Source organism: Lemur catta, chromosome 14 (genome assembly GCF_020740605.2).
Source record: "Lemur catta isolate mLemCat1 chromosome 14, mLemCat1.pri, whole genome shotgun sequence".
NCBI classification, from domain to species: domain Eukaryota; kingdom Metazoa; phylum Chordata; class Mammalia; order Primates; family Lemuridae; genus Lemur; species Lemur catta.
Window position 1 is genome coordinate 23,333,063 of NC_059141.1, and position 23,714 is coordinate 23,356,776.

Genomic DNA, 23,714 nt, shown 5'->3' on the forward strand with positions numbered 1-23,714 from the left:
GTCCCTTTAGCTTTCTCCATAGTCCAGTGATATCCATTTTCCCTTTACCTAAAACTCCTTAATTGCTTAAAAAGGATTTTAAGTTAAAGATTTATTACTTGTAGTTTAGGATAAATGCTTAGGAGGAGACCAAATGATATTACAAGAGAGGCCATAGGGATTGTTTCCTCTGTGAAATTATTTAAAAGTGAACAAAGTCGAATCTCCTTATAGATAGAAGTCATTGAATTCTGAAAAGAAACACTACAAGTTGCGGTAAAAATCACAACTAGATTGTGTAATTTGAATATCAACTAGTGAGTCTGAGGGTTAATTATCCATGCAGTTTTACATGGGCAAAAAAGGAAAAGGTAACAGAATAAAAGTTAGGAGGAGATGGTAGAAATCCTATCCCTGGATCTCTTTTTTTTTTTTTTTTGAGACAGAGTCTCGCTTTGTTGCCCGGGCTAGAGTGAGTGCCATGGCATCAGCCTAGCTCACAGCAACCTCAAACTCCTGGGCTTAAGCGATCCTACTGCCTCAGCCTCCTGAGTAGCTGGGACTACAGGCATGCGCCACCATGCCCAGCTAATTTTTTCTATATATATTTTTAGCTGTCCAAATCATTTCTTTCTATTTTTTTTTGGTAGAGACGGGGTCTCACCCTTGCTCAGGCTGGTCTCGAACTCCTGACCTCGAGTGATCCACCCATCTCGGCCACCCAGAGTGCTAGGATTACAGGCGTGAGCCACCGCGCCCGGCTCCTGGATCTCTTTTGATGGCAGGAAATATCACTGACAGGAATGAGAGCTATTTGCTAATTCACCTTGGTGGCTCAAGAATGGTCCCCATATATCTGGAATCAAATCTACTTCAACTCTACTAAAGCAGAAATCAGCTGTTGCCATCAGTCTCTCTGTACCATAGCACCTTATACATACTTCTATCACTGTTACTACCACACTAACTCACAATGGTTTATTTTGTTTCAACCACTAGATTATGTTTCTAAGGGCAGAGTCTCTAATCTAATCCATTTTTTTTAAATCCCCAGAACCCGGTAGAGTACCCTGTACTGAACTGTAATTCAGACAAGAAGAATGCAAGGACATCCATATCCAGTTTTATGCTGGATTTTCAAATTTATGTAAGAGTAGCTCTATTAGTGCTATCAATGTTTATAAAAAGCCTTCAGAACTTCTCAAAGAGTATGACTTCCAAAGGACATGTTTATACACACTTATATACACATGATATATTGCCTTCTAGAAGGCAACCACATTTTAAGCTCTATGATCTAAAAAGATTAATATTAAAATAGGTAAAAGATGAAATTAATGTACAGCGGTTCTGCAATTTCTAATCTTGTGATTAAATTGCTTGATAAGTGGAACTAATTCCATAAATGATGTCATATTCATATAACTGCACACTATGATTTTCCCAGTAGCTTATTTACACATTAATTCATCTGATTGTCCACAACTATCCTATGTGGCAGAGGGTATAATACTATTTCCATTTCACAGATGAAGAAATTGGATCTTGTTAGTTAAGTACTATGCCTAAGATTACATGAATAGTATTCATGCCTGTGAGTTGAGATCTAATTCTAGGACTTCTGACTTAGGATTTATCAATTTTCCTTACGCTTCACTACCGCTCCCATTTATTAAAAACAAAAATGTACATATACCTGCAGATTATTGGCATTAGGGACATCTTCATGTTTCTCATCCAAAAGCTTTGAAATAATCACTAGACTGAGGCACTGTCTCAGTTGCCTGGAATTAAGAATTTAAAAATATTTAGAAGGTATTTTAATCAATACTGCTTGAGAAGCAAATGAATGAGTCAATAGGAATTCTAGTTCTAATTGGAAACACAGGAAATGTTTCAAAGGAAAATTGTACAAGAACATAGAAGCTGCTAGAGAATAGTAAAATTTTCATATAAATATTTGCAGATAAAGTTAGAATTGCTTAAAGTTCAGTAAATCATTAAGAGCTTTTATCTTTGCTGATTTACTGAAAGAAAACCTATTTTATTGCTGGAATTTCCTTCTGCTAAACAAAGAAAAAAAGAAGCCATTTCATTCGCTGTTATAGAATGTGTCGTCTGTATTAAGTTATCAGATAAACTAAACTTTAAAAATTAAGAATACTACATAATGATCTGAGTTAAGAATCAGAATTAGGCTATCAATGCCTTTTCCCACATACTGAATATGAAATAAAAATCTGATCTAACATTCAAAGAATGATGAATGGAAATAAAGGATCCAAACCATTTCAATAATGTAAACATTATAAAATCTCTTAATGTTTAATTCTCACTTTTCAATACCTTCCACGTGATGTCCAGTTAGGAACCAGCTGTACCAACCACAGAAGGTTGTGGGGATGACTGGAGAGTTCATTTATGCCCAGACAGAGTTCAGGCACCTGAAAAAAAAAGAACAAGCAATATTGTTTTTCAAACAGTACAGCAGAATCAAACATCCAGCAGATCATCTACATCCCTTCTTGCCCTAATGGAAGCATTATTGTAAAACAGAGCACTCATTTTTAGAAATAGCATGGAGTCTAGATAACAGGTAATATGCCTGTTAGAGAAATGAATAAAATTAACACCCATGAATTAGCTAACATAGATGTCATGACAATTTATACATTGTGTGGTAAAATGAACACAATACACAGATTCAGTTTTGTCTTAAACAGAATGAACAGATACATTGATCAGAATTTCACTTGGCGTTCATGTTTTGTGCTACGTCATCTCTTCATCTATATTTAAACAGTCCTCCTTGGAAAAATAAACTGATCTAAACACAAGTACCAGTTTCCAAATGTGCATAATGGGAGTTGTACAAGATTATAGATGTTCCTGATCTGGGATTTCTTACATTTTAGGGATCCTATTCCAGTATTTTTAAGCCTAACACCCTCAAAATATATACAAATATTATCAATTTTTTAAAAAAGCCTAAAAGTTGCTTCAAAATAATCTGATGAGTAGAGGAAGGAAATATGGGGTAGGCTTAACAGATTAGATAAGATTGATTATATCTTGACAATTATTGAAGCTATGTGATAGGTACTTAGGGGTTCATTATACTTTTTGTCCCACTTTTTACATGTTTTACATTTTCCACCAAAAAAGGTTAAAAAATATAATTTTTTAAAAGGTCTAACAAAATATTATATAACAAAAACTACATATGTTCCTCCTCCACAAGGCTGCAGAAGTTCAACTTAAATTTTTGTTGTAGGTATGACTCATCCCATCATTTTATTTAGGTCTCTGCTCAAAGGTCATTTCAGAAAGACCTTCCCTGACTGCCTCATATGAAATAGCATACCGTCCTTGCCTTGCTACTTTTTATACCCATGCCCTGCTTTCTACATGTACTTATTATCTAACCCTTTGACTAGGACACAAGCCCCATGAGGGCAAAGGCTTTGTCTTTTTCACAGCTGAATCTCAAACACTTACATTAATGCTCAGTCTACAGGAAATCTCCAATAAACACATTTTTGTTGAATGAATAGCTGCAGTTTTAGAAAAATTATCATAAATTTAAATAATACAGCTCCATCAAACACAGTCTTTTCTCCTGTTCATTTTTAATCTGCCAAAGATCTTAACTAAGGTTAGAAAGGGTATTAATTCTGCATGCACTGTAAAAGCAAAATTGTGATGCTTTGCAAAAAACGAATACTGAAGTTTTAAGTAATGTTACCTTTGTATTCCAATCTCTGATGTTTTTCATCAGGTTTATCAGGAGGCTTTGGAAGTCTACTAGAGGAATCTGTTTCAGCTGCTTTTCCAAACTCATTTTAAACAACATTAAAATCAGCAACATTATTTCACGATCCTGGTAACCTTCTGGATGTATAGATGTGCACAAGCCTAGAAACTTTTTGACATAAATGCATAAACAAAATAACTTCAGGAGATACATTTTACTTGAAGAGTTTTAATTATAAAATCTTTTTGATAAAAGATCCAAAAGAGAACTCTACAGAAAACTAATATGTCTAGAACAAAGAAGGTAAGAAATATTCAATGTTAGTAGTTGAATTAAATGGTATTCTCTTCTTCATTTTCTGTTTTCAAGATTTTATGAATGGTTCAGTATCAATGATTTGATTCAGCTGCTAAAAATGTTTTCACAGTTACTAATTCTTGATCCTTAAGTTATATTGTAAATAATACTTTTTTCTTCATATATCACACTGCTAAAGATTACTGGTTTCCAAACTATTTTAATAACATAACCCTGACCTAAAGTTCCCTTTCATTTCTAATATTAAAATAAAAATAAAAATAGCAATAACAACTTTTATTGCTAAGAAATTTTAGAGACTGGAAATCAGCTGGTAAGAAACCAGTGATTTTTTTTTTTAAACCATTAACCACAAGACTAAATGGTTCTAATTCTGCACAAAAGATACACAAAAATGTTTTCTCCTACCTTAACCACATTTAAAATGTTGGTTTCAGGAAGAGTTGAAAAAATTGGTTTACAAGATGAATTTTCATTCCCTTTGTCCCCTGATGTCGTCTGTGTTTTAGAACTATTGAGGAGTGAATAAAGCAATGTGAAATTAGGCACAAAATAATTACTCACTTTTAAGAAATATTGAACAACTTTTTTAAACAACTTTTTAAAAACTATTTTCGTGAGGTATATTTTATATACAATAAAAGGAATGTACCCATTTTAAGTTTTGATAAATATGTGTGTGTATATATATGTATATATTAATGTAACCACTATCTGAATCAAGAAATAGAGCATTTCCATTACCCCCAAAAGTTCCTTCATGCCACATCCAAGTCAATCCAATATCCCCCACTCAAGGCAAACACCAATCTAATTTCTAATCTATGCATTAGTTTTCCCTTGAACCAGCTACTTTTTATAAGGTATTATCTTCATTGCTCTTGGTATCAGAAAGCTATGTAGAAGGTGGCTCTGACTATAAAGAACTCAATAGTTAAAGGATTCACAGTGGCCTAAAGAAACTGCCATAGTGTATAAACAAACAATTTAAAGCACTCCAATTCTGGTTGAGGTTATCAGTGAAGTTTCTCGAGGAAGAGATGCATGAACTTGGCTTTGAAAAGATAGATATTTTTAATTTTTTGAAAAAAAATAATACATTCATATGGCTAAAAAAATCAAAAGGTACAGTATGCTGTGATAAACCACCCTCCCAGCCCAGTTCTTCAGCTACTCATTTTCTTTCCCCACAGATAATTACTACTAGTTTTAGTTCTTCCTTCCACAGGCATTTTATGTACAAACAAACAAATATGAATATTTATCCCACTGTGGTATAAGAAATATATTTGGTCTTTGTCCCCAGTTCCTGGCACAAAGCTCCTAAAACCCTTGGAACTTCAGATGGGGGTAAGAGCAGCCTCTTTTGTTAATCATATAAGCCCCTTTCAACCACACCAGGGTTTATGCTAATGAAATGACTCTTGAAGTACTGGCGACCAGTTGTCAGAGCAACCAAACAAGTGATTAGAGGGTTGAAACTTTTAGTTCAACCTAGAGGTCTAGGGATTGAGTTAATCACCAATGGCCAATGTTTTAATCAATCATCTCTGTGTAATAAAACCTCCATAAAAATCCTAAAGTTCAAACAGCTTCCAAGTTGGTTAATGATCAAGATGCTGGGAGGGTGGTGTACCTGGAGAGGGCATGCAAGCTCCATGAATTCCCATCCCCATACTTTGCCCTATGCATCTCTTCTATTTGACTATTCTTAAGTTGTATCCTTTACAATAAGCCAGTAATAATAAACTCTTTTCCTGGGTTCTGTGAGCCATTCTAGCAAACTATCAAACATAAAGAGGGGGTTGTGGGAACTCTCAATTTATAGCTGGCAGGTCAGAAGTACAAGAAGCCTGGACTTGTGACTGGCATATGAAGCGAGGGCAGTCTTGTAGGACTGAGCTCTTAACCTGTGGGGTCTGCACTAACTCTGGGTAGTTAGTGCCAGAATTGCATTAAATTTTAGGACACCCATGTGGTGTCCGCAGATAATTAGAGACATTACAATATGTGGAAAACACACATATTTGGTGTCAGAAGAGTTGTGAGTATGGAGAAAATAGAGGGTTTTTTCACCCTTTACCACCCCACAACCTTTAATACAAATGGTAGCATACTATATGCTGTACTGTACCTTCCTTTTTTCACCTAGCAGTAATATCTTAGAGATACTTCCATAACTCTGTGTGAAGAACTTTCTTGTTTTTAAAAACAGCTGCTTAGTAGTCCTTTGTGCCCATTCCTAGCTGTATAACCTTGGGGAAAGTTACTTAACTTTTCTGTTCCTGCTTCACTTGTACAATGGAAATGAAAATACTACTTATATTTGTAGAGACTATTAGGTGACCCTTAGAATAGTGTCTGGCACATAGCAAGCACTAAATAAGGGCTAGTCACTGTGATATGGAGGAACAGCAGGCCAAGAGCAAAATAGAAAATGGACAAGAGTAAAATTGTAAAGTCTTAAATATGAGGTATAAAGGTTTGAGAATAGGGGAGAGAGAAGTTCCTTCAACAGTGAAAAGACTATTTGGAGGAAAGGAAAGGAGATTTTTGCCAGGCTGGGCATGAAAAGAGGATCTGAATTAGACTGACCCTGGGAATGAAAAGGAAAGAATAGCAATGACATAGGTAGAGAAAAGGAACACACGGATGTGAGAATTGATGGGATACAGAATAGAAAGAAGTTAGGACATACTTAGGACTCAAATTTTAAGTCTATATCTAGCAGGATAACGATTAAGAAAAGGACTACACCCGTATACCTTAACATCTCAATTCCGCTTATCTGAATATTTACTCTAACAATATACAAACATTTTTAATCCACATCTACTGTTTGTATAGAGAACTTGCTATAATAAATATGCATGGCGCAGGGTGGGGAAAATGAATATGGATATACACACCAGCAAAAAATAGGTAAGTTGCATGTGAGTCCTGGTAGAAAAAGAAGAGTGAGTGTGATCACATCTGAACAGGATCCAGACTCATGCTCATGTTTAAACAGGCATTACATTACATTCTTTCACCAGCTCACTCCTGCTTCACTGTGCCCACCTTTGCTCACCACTCTACAAGAGTGACTACAGCCAAAATCTCCCTACTCTAGTCACTAAATCTGATTGAAGCAACTCTTCAATTGGTAAGTAACCAATAAAAAAATTCTTATTTTGTTAAATTATATTTGCATTTATTATGTCTTAACGTAATCATTATATATCTTTATTACACTGTTTATTTCCACTACTGTACAGCTCACTGAAGAAAGAAAAATTAAAGTCTGTTGCATACAACATACAAAATTACCACAGAACTAATGTGTTCGTGGTAACTTTTTTTAAAGCTAGGTATTCTATTAATATTGAGGGGAAACGGGGTTTTTGGATGGGTGAAGAAAACATGATTTTTCCTATTTAAAGTGATGAAATAATAGTCTCTATCTAAAATTTTGCTATCCAACATATTTTCAGATACAGATTACATCTGAGTAATAAATGATCCTGTATGGGGTGAAAACAGAACTGGAGAAATGAAGACTTTGGTTTTGGATAAGTTATAAGAATTTGCATTTTTCTCGTAAGTGAAGTTGAACATATTCTCATGATGTTTAAGGACCATTTTTCTTTTCTTTTCTGTAATCAGTCTATTCTATTCTATTCGATTCCTTTGTCCATTTTTCTAATAAATGGACAATTTCTAATTTCTAATAACAATTTCTTCTAACAATTTCTAATAACCTTTCTAATAGGTTATTGGTCTTTTTCTTACTGACTTAAAATTAAGCCTTTGTGTTTCATATACATACAAACACACATTTTTTCTTCCTCCTTCACACATTTTGAGATTTTTGACTTTGTTCACAATGATTATTGTCATGCAGATTTTTTTAAAAAAATGTGGTCATATGAATTAATATTTCCTCTATGGTTTCTGGGTGTTAGTTCATACATAAAACTAGCTTCTCCTTTTCTAGGATTATAAAAAATTCTGTCAGTTTCTTCTATTATTTATTTTTCAGAGATGGGGTCTTGTTCTATCGCCCAGGCTAGAGTACAGTGGCACAATCATAGCTCACTGTAACTTCAAACTCCTGGGCACAGGTGATCTTCCTGCTTCAGCCTGAGTAGGACTACAGGCCTAGACTATAGGTGTGTATGGCACCATGCCTGGCTAATTTTGTAATTTTTTGTAGAGATGGGGTCTCGCTGTGTTGCCCAGGCTGGTCTCCAACTCCTGACCTCAAGTGATCCTCCCACATTGATCTCCCAAAGTGCTAGGATTACAGGCATGAGCCACCATGCTCAGTTATTCTATTACTTTAATGTTTTCACTATATACACTTAAATCTTTGATCTATCTACAAGTTTAAGGTATGAATCCAAAATTTCTTTCCAGATGCCTACCTGGTTTCCAGATACTGGAAAATACCAGATACAGAACAGCTCACTCTTTCCTTATTTTTTGAAATACTATCTTTAGTATATATTAAATACCTACATATATTTGGGTCTACCTTGGATTTCTTTATTTTGCTCTGATGGAGCTTTGTATCTTCATACTTGTACCATACTATTTTATTATCTGCTGAGGCCAGTCCTGCCTCTTAACTTTTCTGGAAAGTCTTACTTATTTTTTCCCCATGATTTTAGAATCATTTGTGTAGAAGCAACTCCCCTCCCCGCTTGCAAAAATCTCATAGACATTTCTTATTGGGATCTTATTATTTATGATGCTGAACTTTCATATCTGAAAGCATGGTATGTTGTTCCATTTAATAAGGTCTTTTTGTCCCTTAGTAATGTTTTATACACACACACAGTCACACACACATTTCTAGTTAAGTTTACTCCTAGATATTTCATTTTATTTTTTTACTATTATAAATTAAGCCTTTTCTTCCAGTGTATCTTTTAACTAGTTACCATCCAGATATCTGAGTTATTGATGTCTCTTTATTAATTTTATACCCTGGCACCCATACCAGATTCTCTTAGTTATTTGTCTAGTTTTTCAGCTGACTCTCAGGAGTCTATGTATAGATTAAATCACTTTTACAAATAACCAATCTTTTAATAACTCCTTTCCAATTTTTATTATCTCTTATTTTTTTCTCTTGTCTAATTTCCTTTGGCCAATAGCTCCAAAACAGTGTTAAATAAAAATGGACAGTCTTCATGTTTCTATTATTTTTCTGCTAAACATCATGACAGTTTTTAGATTAAGACAGATGTTAAAAACATATCTAATTTAAGAGTGATCTCGGCTGGGTGTGGCGGCTCACTCCTGTAATCCTAGCATTCTGGGAGACCAAGGCAGGAGGATTGCATGAGCTCAGGAGTTTGGGACCAGTCTGAGCAAGAATGAGACCCCATCTCTACTAAACAATAGAAGAATTAGCCGAGTGTCATGGCACATTCCTGTAGTCCCAGCTACTCAGGAGGCTGAGGCAGGAGGATCGCTTGAGCCCAGGAGTTTGAGGTTGCAGTGAGCTATGATGATGCCACTGCACTCTACCTGGGGTGATAGAGCAAGACTGTCTCAAAAAAAAAAAAAAAAAGGAGTGATCTCAATTTTGAGAGATTTAAAAAAATTCGAGACTGAATCTTGAACTTAATAAATTAACTGAAATTATATGTAAAAGTAGTTTGAAATGATGTTTTTAGAGTTAATTATGAAAAGAAAACTTACACTAGATTGTCTTCATTAAAGTCTGGCTGAAAATTCTCCAGAGGAAACAAAGATCTAAAATCAATCCCCATATTGAAAAACACAGCTGCTATATCAGACAATGATGGGATCCAGGGCCAAATTGGTGAGTCACTGAAGGTATCTAGTTAACAGAAGAAAATATTTTATTCCAAATTGTTGGTCTACAACCCCACATTTGCAAGCTGACAGTCAGCATGTGAAATATGGATTATTACAATGATTTTATAGAAATGACAGCTGCTAATTATAGGCTAACAACATAGTTAAGTTATAGAATGATCACAGGAATTAAAGATTTCCAGACGAATATGAAGAAAATGACATTCATGAAGAAAATATCTGAGAGTGATGGATAAAATAGTGTAACTCTAGAAGGAGGCAAAACATTTTGAAATGACTAGCAATAACATCCCAACTACCGATAACACAGGAAAATTTTATCACCTTCAGTGGCTTGGGATAGTACCAATCCCCAAAACAGATAAAACAGGTAAACTACAAAACTTCTTTTATTATCGGGGCTCTTAAAGATGAGAAAGCAACTGTCACATTTCTGCAACGGATGCTTTCAATATGCCTTAGTGCATTATCAGTACAATACTGTTGCTTACCAATAAGCCAATTAAAATTACTGGTTAAACAAATAAATATTTATTTAGTGCAACTATTTCCACTTACTCAGCAAACTAAGCCATGATTTGGTAAATATTAGGTAAGAGTTGCCACTTGCAAGATCATATACCCCTTTTCTCTATGCAACTAGAAAAATGCTAATACTCAGTTTTCTGAGTTTCATTTCATTACTAAGGATGTTTGAATACAGAAATAATTTTTTATTCCATATAATACACACTTTAAATCACAGTAAATTCATATACTTACCATTTCTAATTGTTATTTCCATTAACGTGCTTAAAATTTGCACTGATACAATACAGTCTGTATGAACGGACATCATCTGTCAAAAATAGATAAACGATAGGGTATTAGAAAGAAAACACTAGCATTCACTTTTTGCTAGGCACATATAAAGGTGTTTTATGTATATTTAATACTTACAATAACCTTATGAAGTGGTTCTTATTACACATATGAACAAATAGGTTCAGATAGATTAAATACCATACCCGATGTGACACATGGAGAAGATAGAATTTAAATCCAGGTCTGACTCTGAAGTCAGGGCTGTTTTTTTTTTTTCTTTTTTGGGAGGGGGACTTGCTCTGTTGCCCAGGCTGGGGTGCAGTGATGCGATCACAGCTCTCTGCAGCCTCAGCCTCAAGCTCCTGGGTTCAAGCAATCCACCCATCTCAGACTCCTGAGTAGCTGGGACTACAGGTGTGTGCCACCACAATCAGATTATTTTTTTTTTTTTTTCAATTTTTTAGAGAAGAATCTTGTTATATTGCCTAGAGTGGTCTCAAACTTCTGGGCTCCAATGATCCTCTCACCTCAGCCTCCCAAGTGGCAGGGATTACAGGCACAAGCCACTGTGGCTAGGCCCAGCATCAGGACTCTTTACATTCTAACATGCTGCTTGTTTTTATAACTTCCATTTATAATTTGACAAATACAACAACTGAAACCATCAAAAAATATCTTTCTAATATATATCATGACATGAAACCAAAAAGCCATAAAGGAAAAGGCTGCTAAGGTTGATCACATCAGAGGCAAAAACCAAACCATAAACCAGAAAAAATAATTGAAAAAATAAGATACAACTATACAAATTAATATAATATTTTCTTTTTCTTTTCTTTCTTTCTTTTTTTTGAGATGGAGTCCTGCTCTGTCACCTGGGCTAGAGTGCCATGGCGTCAGGCTAACTCACAGCAACCTCAAACTCCTGGGCTCAAGTGATTCTCCTGCCTTACCCTCCCGAGTAGCTGGGATTATAGGCATGCGCCACCATGCCCAGCTAATTTTCTCTATTTTTAGTAGAGCCGGGGTCTCACTCTTGCTCAGGCTGGTCTCAAACTCCTGACCTCAAGCGATCCTCCTGCCTTGGCCTCCCAGAGTGCTAGGATTACAGGCATGAGCCACTGCGCCCAGCCCTAATATACTTTTTAAAAGATGCTCAATATCACTAGTAATCAAGAGATGCAATAAAAACCAATATCATGGCTGGGCACGGTGGCTCACGCCTGTAATCCTAGCACTCTGTGAGGCCAAGGCAGGTGGATCCTTTTAGCTCAGGAGTTGGAGAAAAGCCCGAGCAAGAGCGAGATCCCGTCTCTACTAAAAATAGAAAGAAATTATATGGACAGCTAAAAATAATATATATAGAAAAATTAGCTGGGCATGGTGGCGCATGCCTGTAGTCCCAGGTACCCGGGAGGCTGAGGCAATTGGATTACTTGAGCCCTGGAGTTTGAGGTTGCTGTGAGCTAGGCTGATGCCACAGCACTCTAGCCTGGGCAACAGAGTGAGACTCTGTCTCAAAAGAAAAAAAAAAAGATTGTGTTAAATAAATAAATCATGGTATAGTCTGACAAAAGAATACTAGAAAGCCATTAAAAAGGATAACATATCTATACTCTGTGATGAAAAATTCAATAAATTTATTGTTACCTGAAACAAAAAAGTTATGAAACATATTTACATGTTCTGTTTATGTTAAGTTACATAGCAATTTTTGTGTGAAGAGAACACTCTAGAAAACACTGACCAATATGTAACAGATCCTGAAAATTAGAACTTGGGAAGAGTTCAGCCATCTTTCTAAAAAAAATTTAATCTCCTTTCTATTTCATTTGAACTTTTCACAATCAAATATGAATTCCTTTTGAAAATTGTAAAAAAAAAAGTAGTAAACTCTTTCTGGTCTACTATAATAAATTTAGATGTTCATGATAAACATCACAAAAATGCAAACATTTTTATTACATTTTAACAATTAAATTTACAAAATGCTAGTTAGGACTATGGCATGAATTCTGACATACTTTCTAAAAAATACTTAAAAGTTAATATAGCCTCTCCACTCTGAAAATGGACTTGGAATTGAAAAGGAGAAACAAGACAAAGTGTCTTACACAGAGAAAGTGGTTACTGAATGATTATTAGTTGGTTTTCGAAGAATAAATATGAAGAGTATAACACACTGCTTAAATGAAGATATGTTTGTATACGTCATAATTAGGGTTTTAAAGGTTATAATGATTGGGGCCCACAACAATAAGACAAAATTAAGATAGATAAATGCAAAGTCTTACTTGTAGATTTAAGAAACAATATATACAGTTACAGAATAATGAAGCCCTGACATGACAGCAAATGAAGTTTTGAATTGTAATCATTAGAATTATGTCGGTAGGGTAGATGGGTAAGAGGCTCACTGGATTGCTGGTAAGACAGACCTTATCTGGAACATATGTACATTTATGGAGGAGACACTCTAGGAGTGACACTGACAAGCTAAAGGTCATTTAGAGAGATGATCAGGATAGTAAGACGGATTCAAAATTTATTATCTTTTACAAGAGAATGTTTAGTGTGGGGAAGGATGACAGTCATGATAGTTGTTTTAAAATAACTGAAAGACTGTTAGACAGATGAGGTTTATTATGGGAAGCTGTAGAAAAGATAATTAGTACCACTAGATAAAAACCACAGGGAGGCAAATTTTGATTTAATTAAGACTGTTAAAAAAAAAAAAAAAAAAAAAAAGAATTACTGGGATCCAAATAGTGAGCTCCTAACCACTGAAACAACTGCTCCTGCCTCACAGTCTTTGCACCACCTGCTGTTCTCTCTGCCTAAAATGTTCTTCTCTCACATAGCAGCAAGGCTCATTCCATCACTTTCTTCAGATAGGTAAGAGTCTCACTGAAGGTTCGGCAGACCTATCTGGAGGATGTGTCCTTTATTTGGGGGAGCAGGGGTGAGGGGAGGAAGAACACTTTAGGAGTGACACTGATAAGCTATTACTTTATACAGATCTCACTTTAATAGCAAGACCATCATCAACTTATATTAAAAAAAAAAGCAGGCCCCACGAGGTGGCTCATGCCTGTAATCCTAGCATTCTGGGAGGCCAAGGTGGGAGGATCCATTGAACTCAGGAGTTTTAGACCAGCCTGAGCAACAGCAAAACCTTCGTCTCTATAAAAAATAAGAAAAATTAGCTGAGCATGGTGGCATGCACCTGTAGCCCTAGCTACTTGGGAGGGTGAGACAAGAAAGATCACTTGAGTCCAGGCGCTTGAGGTTGCAGTGAGCTATGATGATGCCACTGCACCCTAGCCTGGGCAGAGTGAGACTTTGTCTCAAAACAAATAAAAAATTTAAAAAATACAAAAAGCAAACTTGTCCACCCTGGTACTCCCTGTATCTACCTTAGCCTACTTTAATTTTCTTCACAGTGTTTATCATCTGACACAATATATCTGTAAATGTATATGCACACACACACATACACACACACTTGTCTGTCTCATCTGTACTAGAACATGGGCTTCATGAGATCAGAGACACTGATTTTTTCACTGCTGTTCTCTCCAGTGCCTGGTACAGTTGGCACTCAAAAATGCCAACTAAATGAAAAAAAATGAAAGGCTGTACTAGAATATCTATTCAGTTCTCACCAAATATGAGATTCCTTGAAATGCTATCTTAAAGCCCACAGGAGAAACTCCATATGTTTTTCCCATTTCTTATTTCACAGCTTCACATATAATAACTATAGTTCTCTGATATCATTGATTTTTTTTTCCTGTTTGTTTATAGGATTTCTGGGATAAACATTTACATATTATAATGGATTCTTTTATACTATGAATCCTTTTCTTCTAATGTATATTCTTCATACATTTAAGATTTTATTAAAGTGAACACTCTAGTAACCCGAGAATAACTTTTATCATTCATAATCCTTCTTGTCTATGCAATGAGGATAATTCCAACCTAACTGGGCACTTACTACAGTACTTGTAGATATAGAACCTACTGTACTAGAAAAAGCCTTTCCATAGCCTCCCAGCTCTGCCCATATATATTATATTTAATCTTAAATTGATGCCTTCTAGATTATACAAATGTCAAGAGCAATAAACTTCTATGTTAATGATGTTTTTTGCCTGAAGGTCCAAAGTATCTAGAGTAATACTAGGATTCCACACATAAAATCAATGATATCACTGATATTTTAAAAGTTACCACTTAAATAAAACAAAAATTAAGATAATTATTTAAGTGGCCATAAGTATTAAACATGAGTGAGGAAAATTGATAGTTGGATTTACACTCCCCAATACATATATTACAAATGGGAAAATATTAGTATATGAATTAGAAATTATACTAGAGATCCTGAAAATATATATACATAGGTATTCTCATAAACATAAAAAAAAGTTAAAAAGAAATTTAGGTATGTAAGCATTAGAACACTTCTTCCAAAACTAACTACAATGAGCTTCAAGTCAGTGACAAGTTAAAAAAAAAACTGAATTAAAAAATAACTCTAATAGTATTAACCGGTGTGATGCAATGTCTCAGGCACAACTACTGTTATTGACTATCTTGTACAACTGTCTACATTATGATTTCCTTTTTAATCTCTTTATATTAACTTTTTGCCTCATTTTCACCCACTGAAATCATGGGTTTGATATACAGGGTTAACTTTTTCTCTAGTAATGTGAAAATACAATTATATTCTAAAAGTTTGTTTTTGACTGGGAAATACAGTAGGAGTCAACTATAACCCTCCAAACATTTCTCTTACCCGAAACAGCCACTTTAACACAGGTACAGGACACTGGACATAGTGATAAGCAGAGGTAAGGAAACCTTGTGTTGTCAAAAAAATCTGATCCGTTTTTCCTGATCTGAAAAAATAAAGTAAAATCAATATGACTGTTAGCTTCATGGCAAAACACTTCTACCACTACCACCACCACACCTGATGTAATCATGGAAATGAGCAAGCATATTACTCTTGGTCCATGGAGGTGGACTCTATACCAATATGGATGAGTTGCTCATAAAAGAAATGCAACTGATGGCCTACAGCTGATCCAATCTGTTGGCTTGGCTCCACGTTTACCTGGTTGACAAAGCTACATTTGTTGACAGCGTGGAAAGAGACCCTATCAAGTCTCAGGACATCTGCTTTTGCCAGCTTGGGGATATACTTCATGAAACTCAGGGCCAGAATTAATATGATCTCTTTAGACCTGAGATGTCAAGCACTTAGAGAAATTAGACCAGTTTGGGTAAAGACTACTAGCTGCCCATCCCAACACCTATTTTTACCTTTCTTCTTAATAACTGAACCTTGATTTTTAGCTGGGAACACTGGCTCCCCAAATAAATATCACTTCCCAGCCTCCCTTGTAGCCAGGTGTGGCCCTGTTGACTAACCCATATCCAATTAACCATAAGTAGAAATGTTATGTGGAATTTATGGGAATTTGAACATAAAGGCTAAAGTTTCAATACCACCTGGAAGCTCCAGGTGCTAAGAATGGTAAAGAAACATTACGTGGTGAAACCAACACACCGGCCCTTGACTTCCTACCTCTGTATCTCTTTCACATAAGAAAGAAATGTACTTCTTTTTTTTTTGTTTGTTTCTCAACAGTTCCAATTGCTGAAAGAAATGTACTTCTTGTTTAAGCCATTGTTATTTTGACAGTTACCACTATTACATACTGATCTTAATCCTACCTAATAAAGGCATGTAATGTGCCAAACAACTATCCTACACTGCTTGCTATAATTCAATAAGAAAACCCAAGAGCAGTAGTAATAAGAGGATTAGGAAACTTGATAGATCATAATGAAAATTAACCTTTTAGAAGATTACATTGTTCAGAAGTCTTTCAGAGTAATTTTTTACACATAAATAAGTAACATATCTATTTTTCTACTTACTTAAGAATAAGCTTTTCTACAGCACTTTGTCCAATAAAACCAGAGTCTCTTAAATCCAAGGTATACTGATTGAAAATTTTTCCAGAATTGAGGAAATTAAATATTTCTTCACCTGGATGATGATCAGGAATAGCATCAACTGTAACTGAAAATTTCTTTAGAAATTCCCTGAAATGCAAACAAAGTCAATGAATACCAAATAGTTACACTACACATAGTTTTGTACATCAAAGCTGGGTGCAAAGAAAACTATTTTTTAAAACCAATGTTAATCCCAACTTAGAAGGCTAGCGTGAGAAAAAGTATGTTTTGCTTCTACCACTTTTTGCTAATAGTTATTCAAGAGCCACTAAATGTGTCCGTGTGAAAAGGAACAATAACTAGGAGAAAAGACAAAAGATGTAACTTGGCCCTAACATCTATCTGTCTTTCAAACCCATCACAGATGGATTAGAAACCCATCAAAGATTATTCAGTAAGTAAATGGCCATCAATAGCTCATTTACTTTATAAAAACAACTAAAAAATGTAAAAAATTAATAGGGGCATATATACATTATGAAAAATGTTGTACCTGTGCTCTTCCAAGAGGCCATCCTCATCATCTGTACTGTCTTGATCTCCGATTCTGATTGGGGATTTAATGCCTCGGCCCTGCCTTATGTCTTCTTGTAGTTGCTTCTGCAGTTCATCTAGCCTAAGAATTGAGAAGAATGCTATAATAAATAGTTTCTGTAATCCTAGCACTTTGGGAGGCTGAGGCAGGAGGACTGTTTGAGGCCAGAAGTTTGAGACCAGCCTGGGCAATAGCGAGACCTCTGTCTCTACAAAAATTAAAAAATTAGCTGGGCATGGGGTCATGTGCCCATAATCCCAGCCACTAGGAAGGCTGAGGCAGGAGGATCACTTGAGCCCAAGAGTTTAAAGTTGCTGTGAGCTACAATGACACCACTGCACTCTAGCTCAGGCAACAGAGCGAGACCCTGTCTCAAAAAAAACCCCACTAAATTAAATTAAAAATATATATCTAATAAATAGTTTACCCTAAAAATAAAAATCTTTAGTTATCTAAAAGCAGTACCAAGGAAAACCCTTATTAAATACCTCGTTATATGACAAATTTTGTTATACTATAGGTCAAATTATGTCTCCCAAATACATCATGATGTACAATTTTTACTAAAACACACAAGGTCTATTTTAGGTCTTCGGCTTTTTTACCCAGCTACCAGTATAGTATTAGAATAGTGTTCCATCGCATAAAAGACTTGACTATTTCTTTACAGCTAGGACTTCAAGAATTATCTGTGCAAATCATTTAGAAAGTGGGAAAGAAAAAAAATGGCAAGAAATAAACACCACTAATTTGATTATCCTTTCCAATCTTTAACGCTCATTTGGGTTCTAGTAGACCAACAATCTGATAATGTTAATTGTGCTTTCTAGTAGCAGTAGTTGTTGTCATTGTCATCACGATCATCATAATACTCAACACTTACTGAGCACTTATGTGACATCCCCTGTACTAAGGGCTTTATGTATTAACTCTTTTAATCCTCACAAAAACTCCATATAATACTTTATTACCCATTTTATAGATAATGAAACAGACATCAGAAAAGCTAAGTAACTTGCAAGAGTTTGCAATGCAAAGAGATGGGATTCACAGCCAGAGAGTCTAGTTCCAGAGTCCTTGCTTATACTGCCTCTCCAAGATTAAGTTATTTTAACCAAGGTTCTTCCCTCGCCCCCCCCAAGACACAGTCTCACGCTGTTCCCCAGGCTAGAGTGCTGTGGTGTCAGCCTAGCTCACAGCAACCTCAAACTCCTGGGCTCAAGTGATCCTTCTGCCTCAGCCTCCCAAGTAGCTGGGACTACAGGCATGTGCTACCACGCCTGGCTAATTTTTTGTATATATTTTAGTTGTTTGGCTAATTTCTATTTTTAGTAGAGACGGGGTCTTGAATTCCTGAGCTCAAATGATCCACCCGCCTTGGCTTCCCAGAGTGCTAGGATTACAGGTGCTTTTTTTTTTTTTTTTTTGAGATAGTATCTCATTCTGTTGCCCAGGTTGGAGTGCAGTGATGCAATCATAGCTCACTGCAATCTTGAACTCCTGGGCTTAAGCGATCCTCCCACCTTAGCCTCCCCAGTAGCTGGGACTTCAGGCATGCACCACCACTCCTGCCTTTAACCAAGGTTCTTATTCCCAGTGTATGAGTATAGAACAGTAAATGACCAGTAAATGTATTGCTCTATCACTACAGAAAAGAACTCCATCTGATAAAACTAGCACTTCTGCCTCTGGTCTGTGCAATGCTCAATTTTAAATAAACAACTTCAGATTTCACATCACAGATCGCATGAATTTATGAAACACTTAAAGAATTTTATAATAGAAACACAATTTCTCTAATTAAATTCAGAGAGGGAAAGACTTTTGACCTAAAAATTGTAAAATTCCTATAGTCAGCTATTCAGTTATCGAGTTTGAGATTCATGACGTATACCAAATTCTACATAATCAAGTCTGCTGAGCTTTTAGTGAAGCTCTCTGGGCTAGTTTGAAGGATATTCCCTAAATTAATAAGGAATATATTTTTTCCCTCTCATTAGCAAACACAGTTTGCAACTAGTCATATAAATGTCGTTAGGCTCATTATGATCCTCAACTCTCTGATTTCTCTTGTGTGAGTATGTATATGGTTGGGGTGTTCATCCTGACTCTAAGTTTTTCCTCAAGAGTAACTTCATACAAATATTTAAAGAATTCTACCTTTGCAAACAACAAAAAACCCTCTAAACAACCCAATGAAAAACAAAGAATCTGAAAAGACATATCTCCAAAGAAGCTATACAAAAGGCCAATAAGCACTTGAAAAGATATTTAACATCATCAATCATTAGGGAAATGCAAATCAAAACCAAAAGGAGATAACACTTCACACCCATTAGGATAGTTATTATCAAAAAAAAAAAAAAAAAAAAAAAAAGAAAGAAAGAAGAAAGGAAACAAACAATTGTTGGCAAAGATGTGAAGAAATTGGAACCATTACACACTATTGGTATGAATGTACAATAATGCAGCTGCTGTGGAAAACAGTGTGATGGTAATTAAAGAGAATTACCATATGACCCAGCAAGTCCACTTATAAGTATATACTTAACAGAATTGAAAGCAGGGACTTGAAGAGATATTTGTATACTCATGTTCATAGCAGCATTATTCACAATAGCCAAAAAGTAGAAGCAACCCAAGTGTCCATTGACAGATGAATAAACAAAATGTGTTACATACATAATACAGTGGAATAATCAGCCTTAAAAAGAAAGGAAATTCTGACATATGCTATGACATGGGTGAACCTTGAAGACATTATTCTAAGTGAAAGAAGCCAGTTATAAAATGACAAATACTGTATGAACCCACTTATATGAGGGACCTAGAATAGTCAATTTCATAGACAGAAAGTAAAATGGCAGTTGCCAAGGTTAGTGGCGACGGGGAGAATGAGGAGTTATTGTTTAATGGGCATGGAGTTTCAGTTTAGAAAGATGAAAAGGTTCTGGAGTTGCATGGCAGTGATGGTTACACAACAATGTAAATGTCACTGAACTATACACTTAAAAACCACAAAAAACTCTACCCATGCTTTTGATCAAGAATTTCAGCCATTAGATACTAATTGTGACAAACAGAAAGGAATTTATATTATTACTTAATGCAGTATATACTATAAAAACCTGAATCTCCTGATCCACCCTATGAACACCAATCCACCCTATGAACACCGATCCACCCTATGAACAAGAGAGCATATCTTATTTCTAACACATTTGACAACAGGAGAACTATTATAATGGTACTAACACAAAATGCATGCTAACGTCTCATTTTTTTAAAAGGTAAATTGAAAGTATAAAGTGCTCAAAAAAAAAAAGGAATAAAAAACCACACAAACAAGGAGAATGTTAAAATTAGCAAATTAATCTTGATGCTAACTAACCTTTGTGTGTCTTCCATCTCCTTCACTAGACGCTCTAAAGTATTTGTATAAGTGCCAGTATGAACATGTTCCTAAAACAAGAAAATTTAGAAATACTTTACAATATAAATTAGTAGAAGAACTGGAATGTTTTAAGTTATTCAGAGTACCAGAGACTATTTTCTATTTTAATAACCTGGGCCAGGATGGTACCTTTCTTAAAGAAGAATTTTCATCATCATGCTTTATATCTAGTATTTTGCACTGTAGGCAATTTGATTTTATCATCTATTAGGAAATCCACTACTTATAAGACCCTGCTAGGCTTAGGATCTGACTGCAAACACCCAAGGGCTCTGTGGCTACCTTGTCTTTACTTTTAAGTTCTATTTTAGGGGAATCAAACTAATAATTTTTAGGTGTTCCCATGGAATACTAATACCTTCCCCACCAAATTTTACAGACATCTTAGAATTTAATTTAGTTTATTCCCAAGATAGAATGAAGCATTTTATAAATAAAATTGCACACCACAATTAACAACATTTCTACACTCTACCTTCATTTACAGCAGTGGTCTCCAAAGCAGGGGGTGTGCAAGGTGATCCATTGGGGTGCAGAAAGAAAATAATAGAACTTCTATTTATATGGAACTTCTATAGAAACTCCAGTAGAACTTAGTCTATAGTAACTTCTACATAACTTCTATAGGAAAATACTTATTTTTTTCTTCTTTCTTTTAAATTCTGTTTTTGCATGTTTTAGAAAGTAAACAGTATTATAGTGGTACATGTATATAATCTTTAAGTATACATATATATTGGGATACATGCTGAAAAATTGTTTTTACGAATAGAAGTGTGTTGAGATCAAAAAAGTTTGGAGACCACTGATTTACGGTAATAAAACTAAAGATATGGGGACTCATTTACCAAACAAGAATTATACCAGTTTTAGTCTAATTATGAGTTGTAACAAAAAGTGAATTTTAAAATAAGTTCTAACAACCTATTCCTCTTTTCACTAATCAATCCACCTTTCCCTCTTCAAGTAAAGATAAATGTCACAGAGCTACTTACCATATAGTCTGATGACTGAGATCTAAGCCCCTTGGAGAGAACAGGAGGCTTTCCTGTAGTTGCAGGAGTTTGATTGAAGTTCAAAGCCATTATTTCTTCCAGTGATTTTAATGTTTCCTCTTCCTCATCACTGTCTAGGTTGTAACCTAAACTTTCTTCATCACTATCAAAATCACCCCTTAGTTTTCTTTTCAGTGCATTGCTACCTGCATTGGAATTTCCTGAACTCTCTTTATCTGAAGGGACTTCAGCTGAAGGTGCTGTAGGGCTTGGGATACATGGCACAACTTCTAAAGCAGCTGGGGGAGACTTTGTAGGAGTGCCATATTCTGAATGCAAAGATTCCCCAGAAATTTTCCCTGAAGATACATTAGGATCAGCCTTATTAGTCTTTGCTTTATGTTCTTTGTGTTTGGAGGATTCTGCAGAATGCCCAGAACATTCTTTAGATGAGGAACGCTCTTTATCTCTTTTAGGAACTGGAAGAGTGCAATTTTTAGCATTTAATGGTACCCGAGAGGAACCAGCACTTGGAACATGGGAAAGTAAAGGCAGAGGTTTTGTCTCCTTTGATGTCACAGAGCTAGCACTTTTATTTTTCTGAAGGTTGCTAGCTTTTTTAATTGCAGATTTTTCCTGAGGTAAAGGTAAGTGGGGTTTCTGTATCTTGGTCTCTTTGGTACTTGCCACACGGATTTGGTCACTATTCCTGGAAGAATGGTGGCCAGAATTTGAAGGTGCCAAGCCTGCAGAGGAGCGATCAGTTTCATCATTTGGTTCCTTGGATATATCTTCCAAGCGCAACACACCACCAGGTGTCTTCAGTGCAACACCACCAGGTGTCTTCAGTGCAATATGTTTTATAAATTTTTCTCTCTGATGTGGCCCATCAGGACGCTTCTCAAGGAAGGACTCTTTTGCTTTTGGTATCATGGATTCTCTTGTGCTTTTCAGATCTGAGTCCACAGAATTCCTTTTTCTTTTGTCAGGGAATTTATTCTGCTTAGAGCCTGCTAAAATTTAATTTTTGCCAGATTAGTGAAAAGTATACTTTCCTATTTTAGTAAAGTTTACTCAGTGTCTAGAACACCCTGATGAAATGTTTAAATTCTAAAAGTTCAGGTTGAGATTATTCACCACATATGGAATAAGGAAAAAGAGTTAATATCATCATTTATCAACTAGATAAATACTGGTGTCTAAGAAATTTAAAGCTAATGACAAACGTTCATTTTCATTCCAAAGCTATGAAAAGTTTATTACCTTAATAGAATTAAAAGTGTCACTCCCTAAAATATAAACAACTGCATATCTGTACCAAGGAAAGGATTCCACAGGCGTTTCTCCTCAAAGTGGATACTCTTTTAGACCTAGGATTACCTGGTTCCTGAAATGTTAACACTTCTACATTTAAATGTATCGTACTTTAAAACACATAAAAGATAACTAGTTGAAGGCAGATGAATTTTCTCATTTAAAAAAAATTTGGTTCCTTGTGTCAAGGAAAAAAAAAATTTGCCCAAGTCTTTTACCCAAGTATTTAATTGCTGTTTCCTCTCTCCCATGAATACCTCTAGTTTTCAGCTGTGTTGTGGGTTGAATTATGTCCCTCCAAAATGATATGTTGAAGTCCTAATCCCTGGTACCTCAGAATGTGACCTTAATTGGAAATAGGGTCTATATAGGCATAATGGAATTAAAATGAAGGTGGATCCCAATGCAGTATGACTGGCATCCCTACAAAAAGGGGAAATTTAGACACAGAGACGTGCATGGAGGGAAGACAAAGTGAAAATACACAGGAGAAGACGCTATGTGATGAGTGATGCAGCTACAAGTTAAGGAATGCAAAGGATTGCAGGTAAACTCCTAGAAGCTAGAAGAAGTAAGGAAGTATTCTCCCCTAGAGTTGCCAGAGAGAATAGGGCCCTACTGATACTCTGATTTCAGACTTCTAGCTTCTAGAACTATGAGACAATAATTTCTGTTGTTTTAAGCCACCCT

General features: G+C 35.5%; 1 protein-coding gene across 2 annotated transcripts in view; it reads right to left on the minus strand.

Moving 5' to 3' along the window:
• The window catches only part of SLF2 (SMC5-SMC6 complex localization factor 2), a 44,141-nt gene that overhangs the window by 11,572 nt on the left and 8,855 nt on the right, over positions 1–23,714 (minus strand). For both annotated transcript variants that reach the window (XM_045568602.1, XM_045568603.1), the window contains exons 5-15: positions 21,711–22,723; positions 20,653–20,723; positions 17,220–17,342; positions 16,646–16,813; positions 15,495–15,597; positions 10,646–10,721; positions 9,743–9,884; positions 4,460–4,562; positions 3,725–3,901; positions 2,326–2,423; positions 1,676–1,763 (exon numbers count right to left, since the gene is read on the minus strand). In XM_045568602.1, coding sequence (XP_045424558.1) covers positions 1,676–1,763; positions 2,326–2,423; positions 3,725–3,901; positions 4,460–4,562; positions 9,743–9,884; positions 10,646–10,721; positions 15,495–15,597; positions 16,646–16,813; positions 17,220–17,342; positions 20,653–20,723; positions 21,711–22,723 — 2,162 coding nt within the window. The remainder of the gene's footprint in view (positions 1–1,675; positions 1,764–2,325; positions 2,424–3,724; positions 3,902–4,459; positions 4,563–9,742; positions 9,885–10,645; positions 10,722–15,494; positions 15,598–16,645; positions 16,814–17,219; positions 17,343–20,652; positions 20,724–21,710; positions 22,724–23,714) is intronic.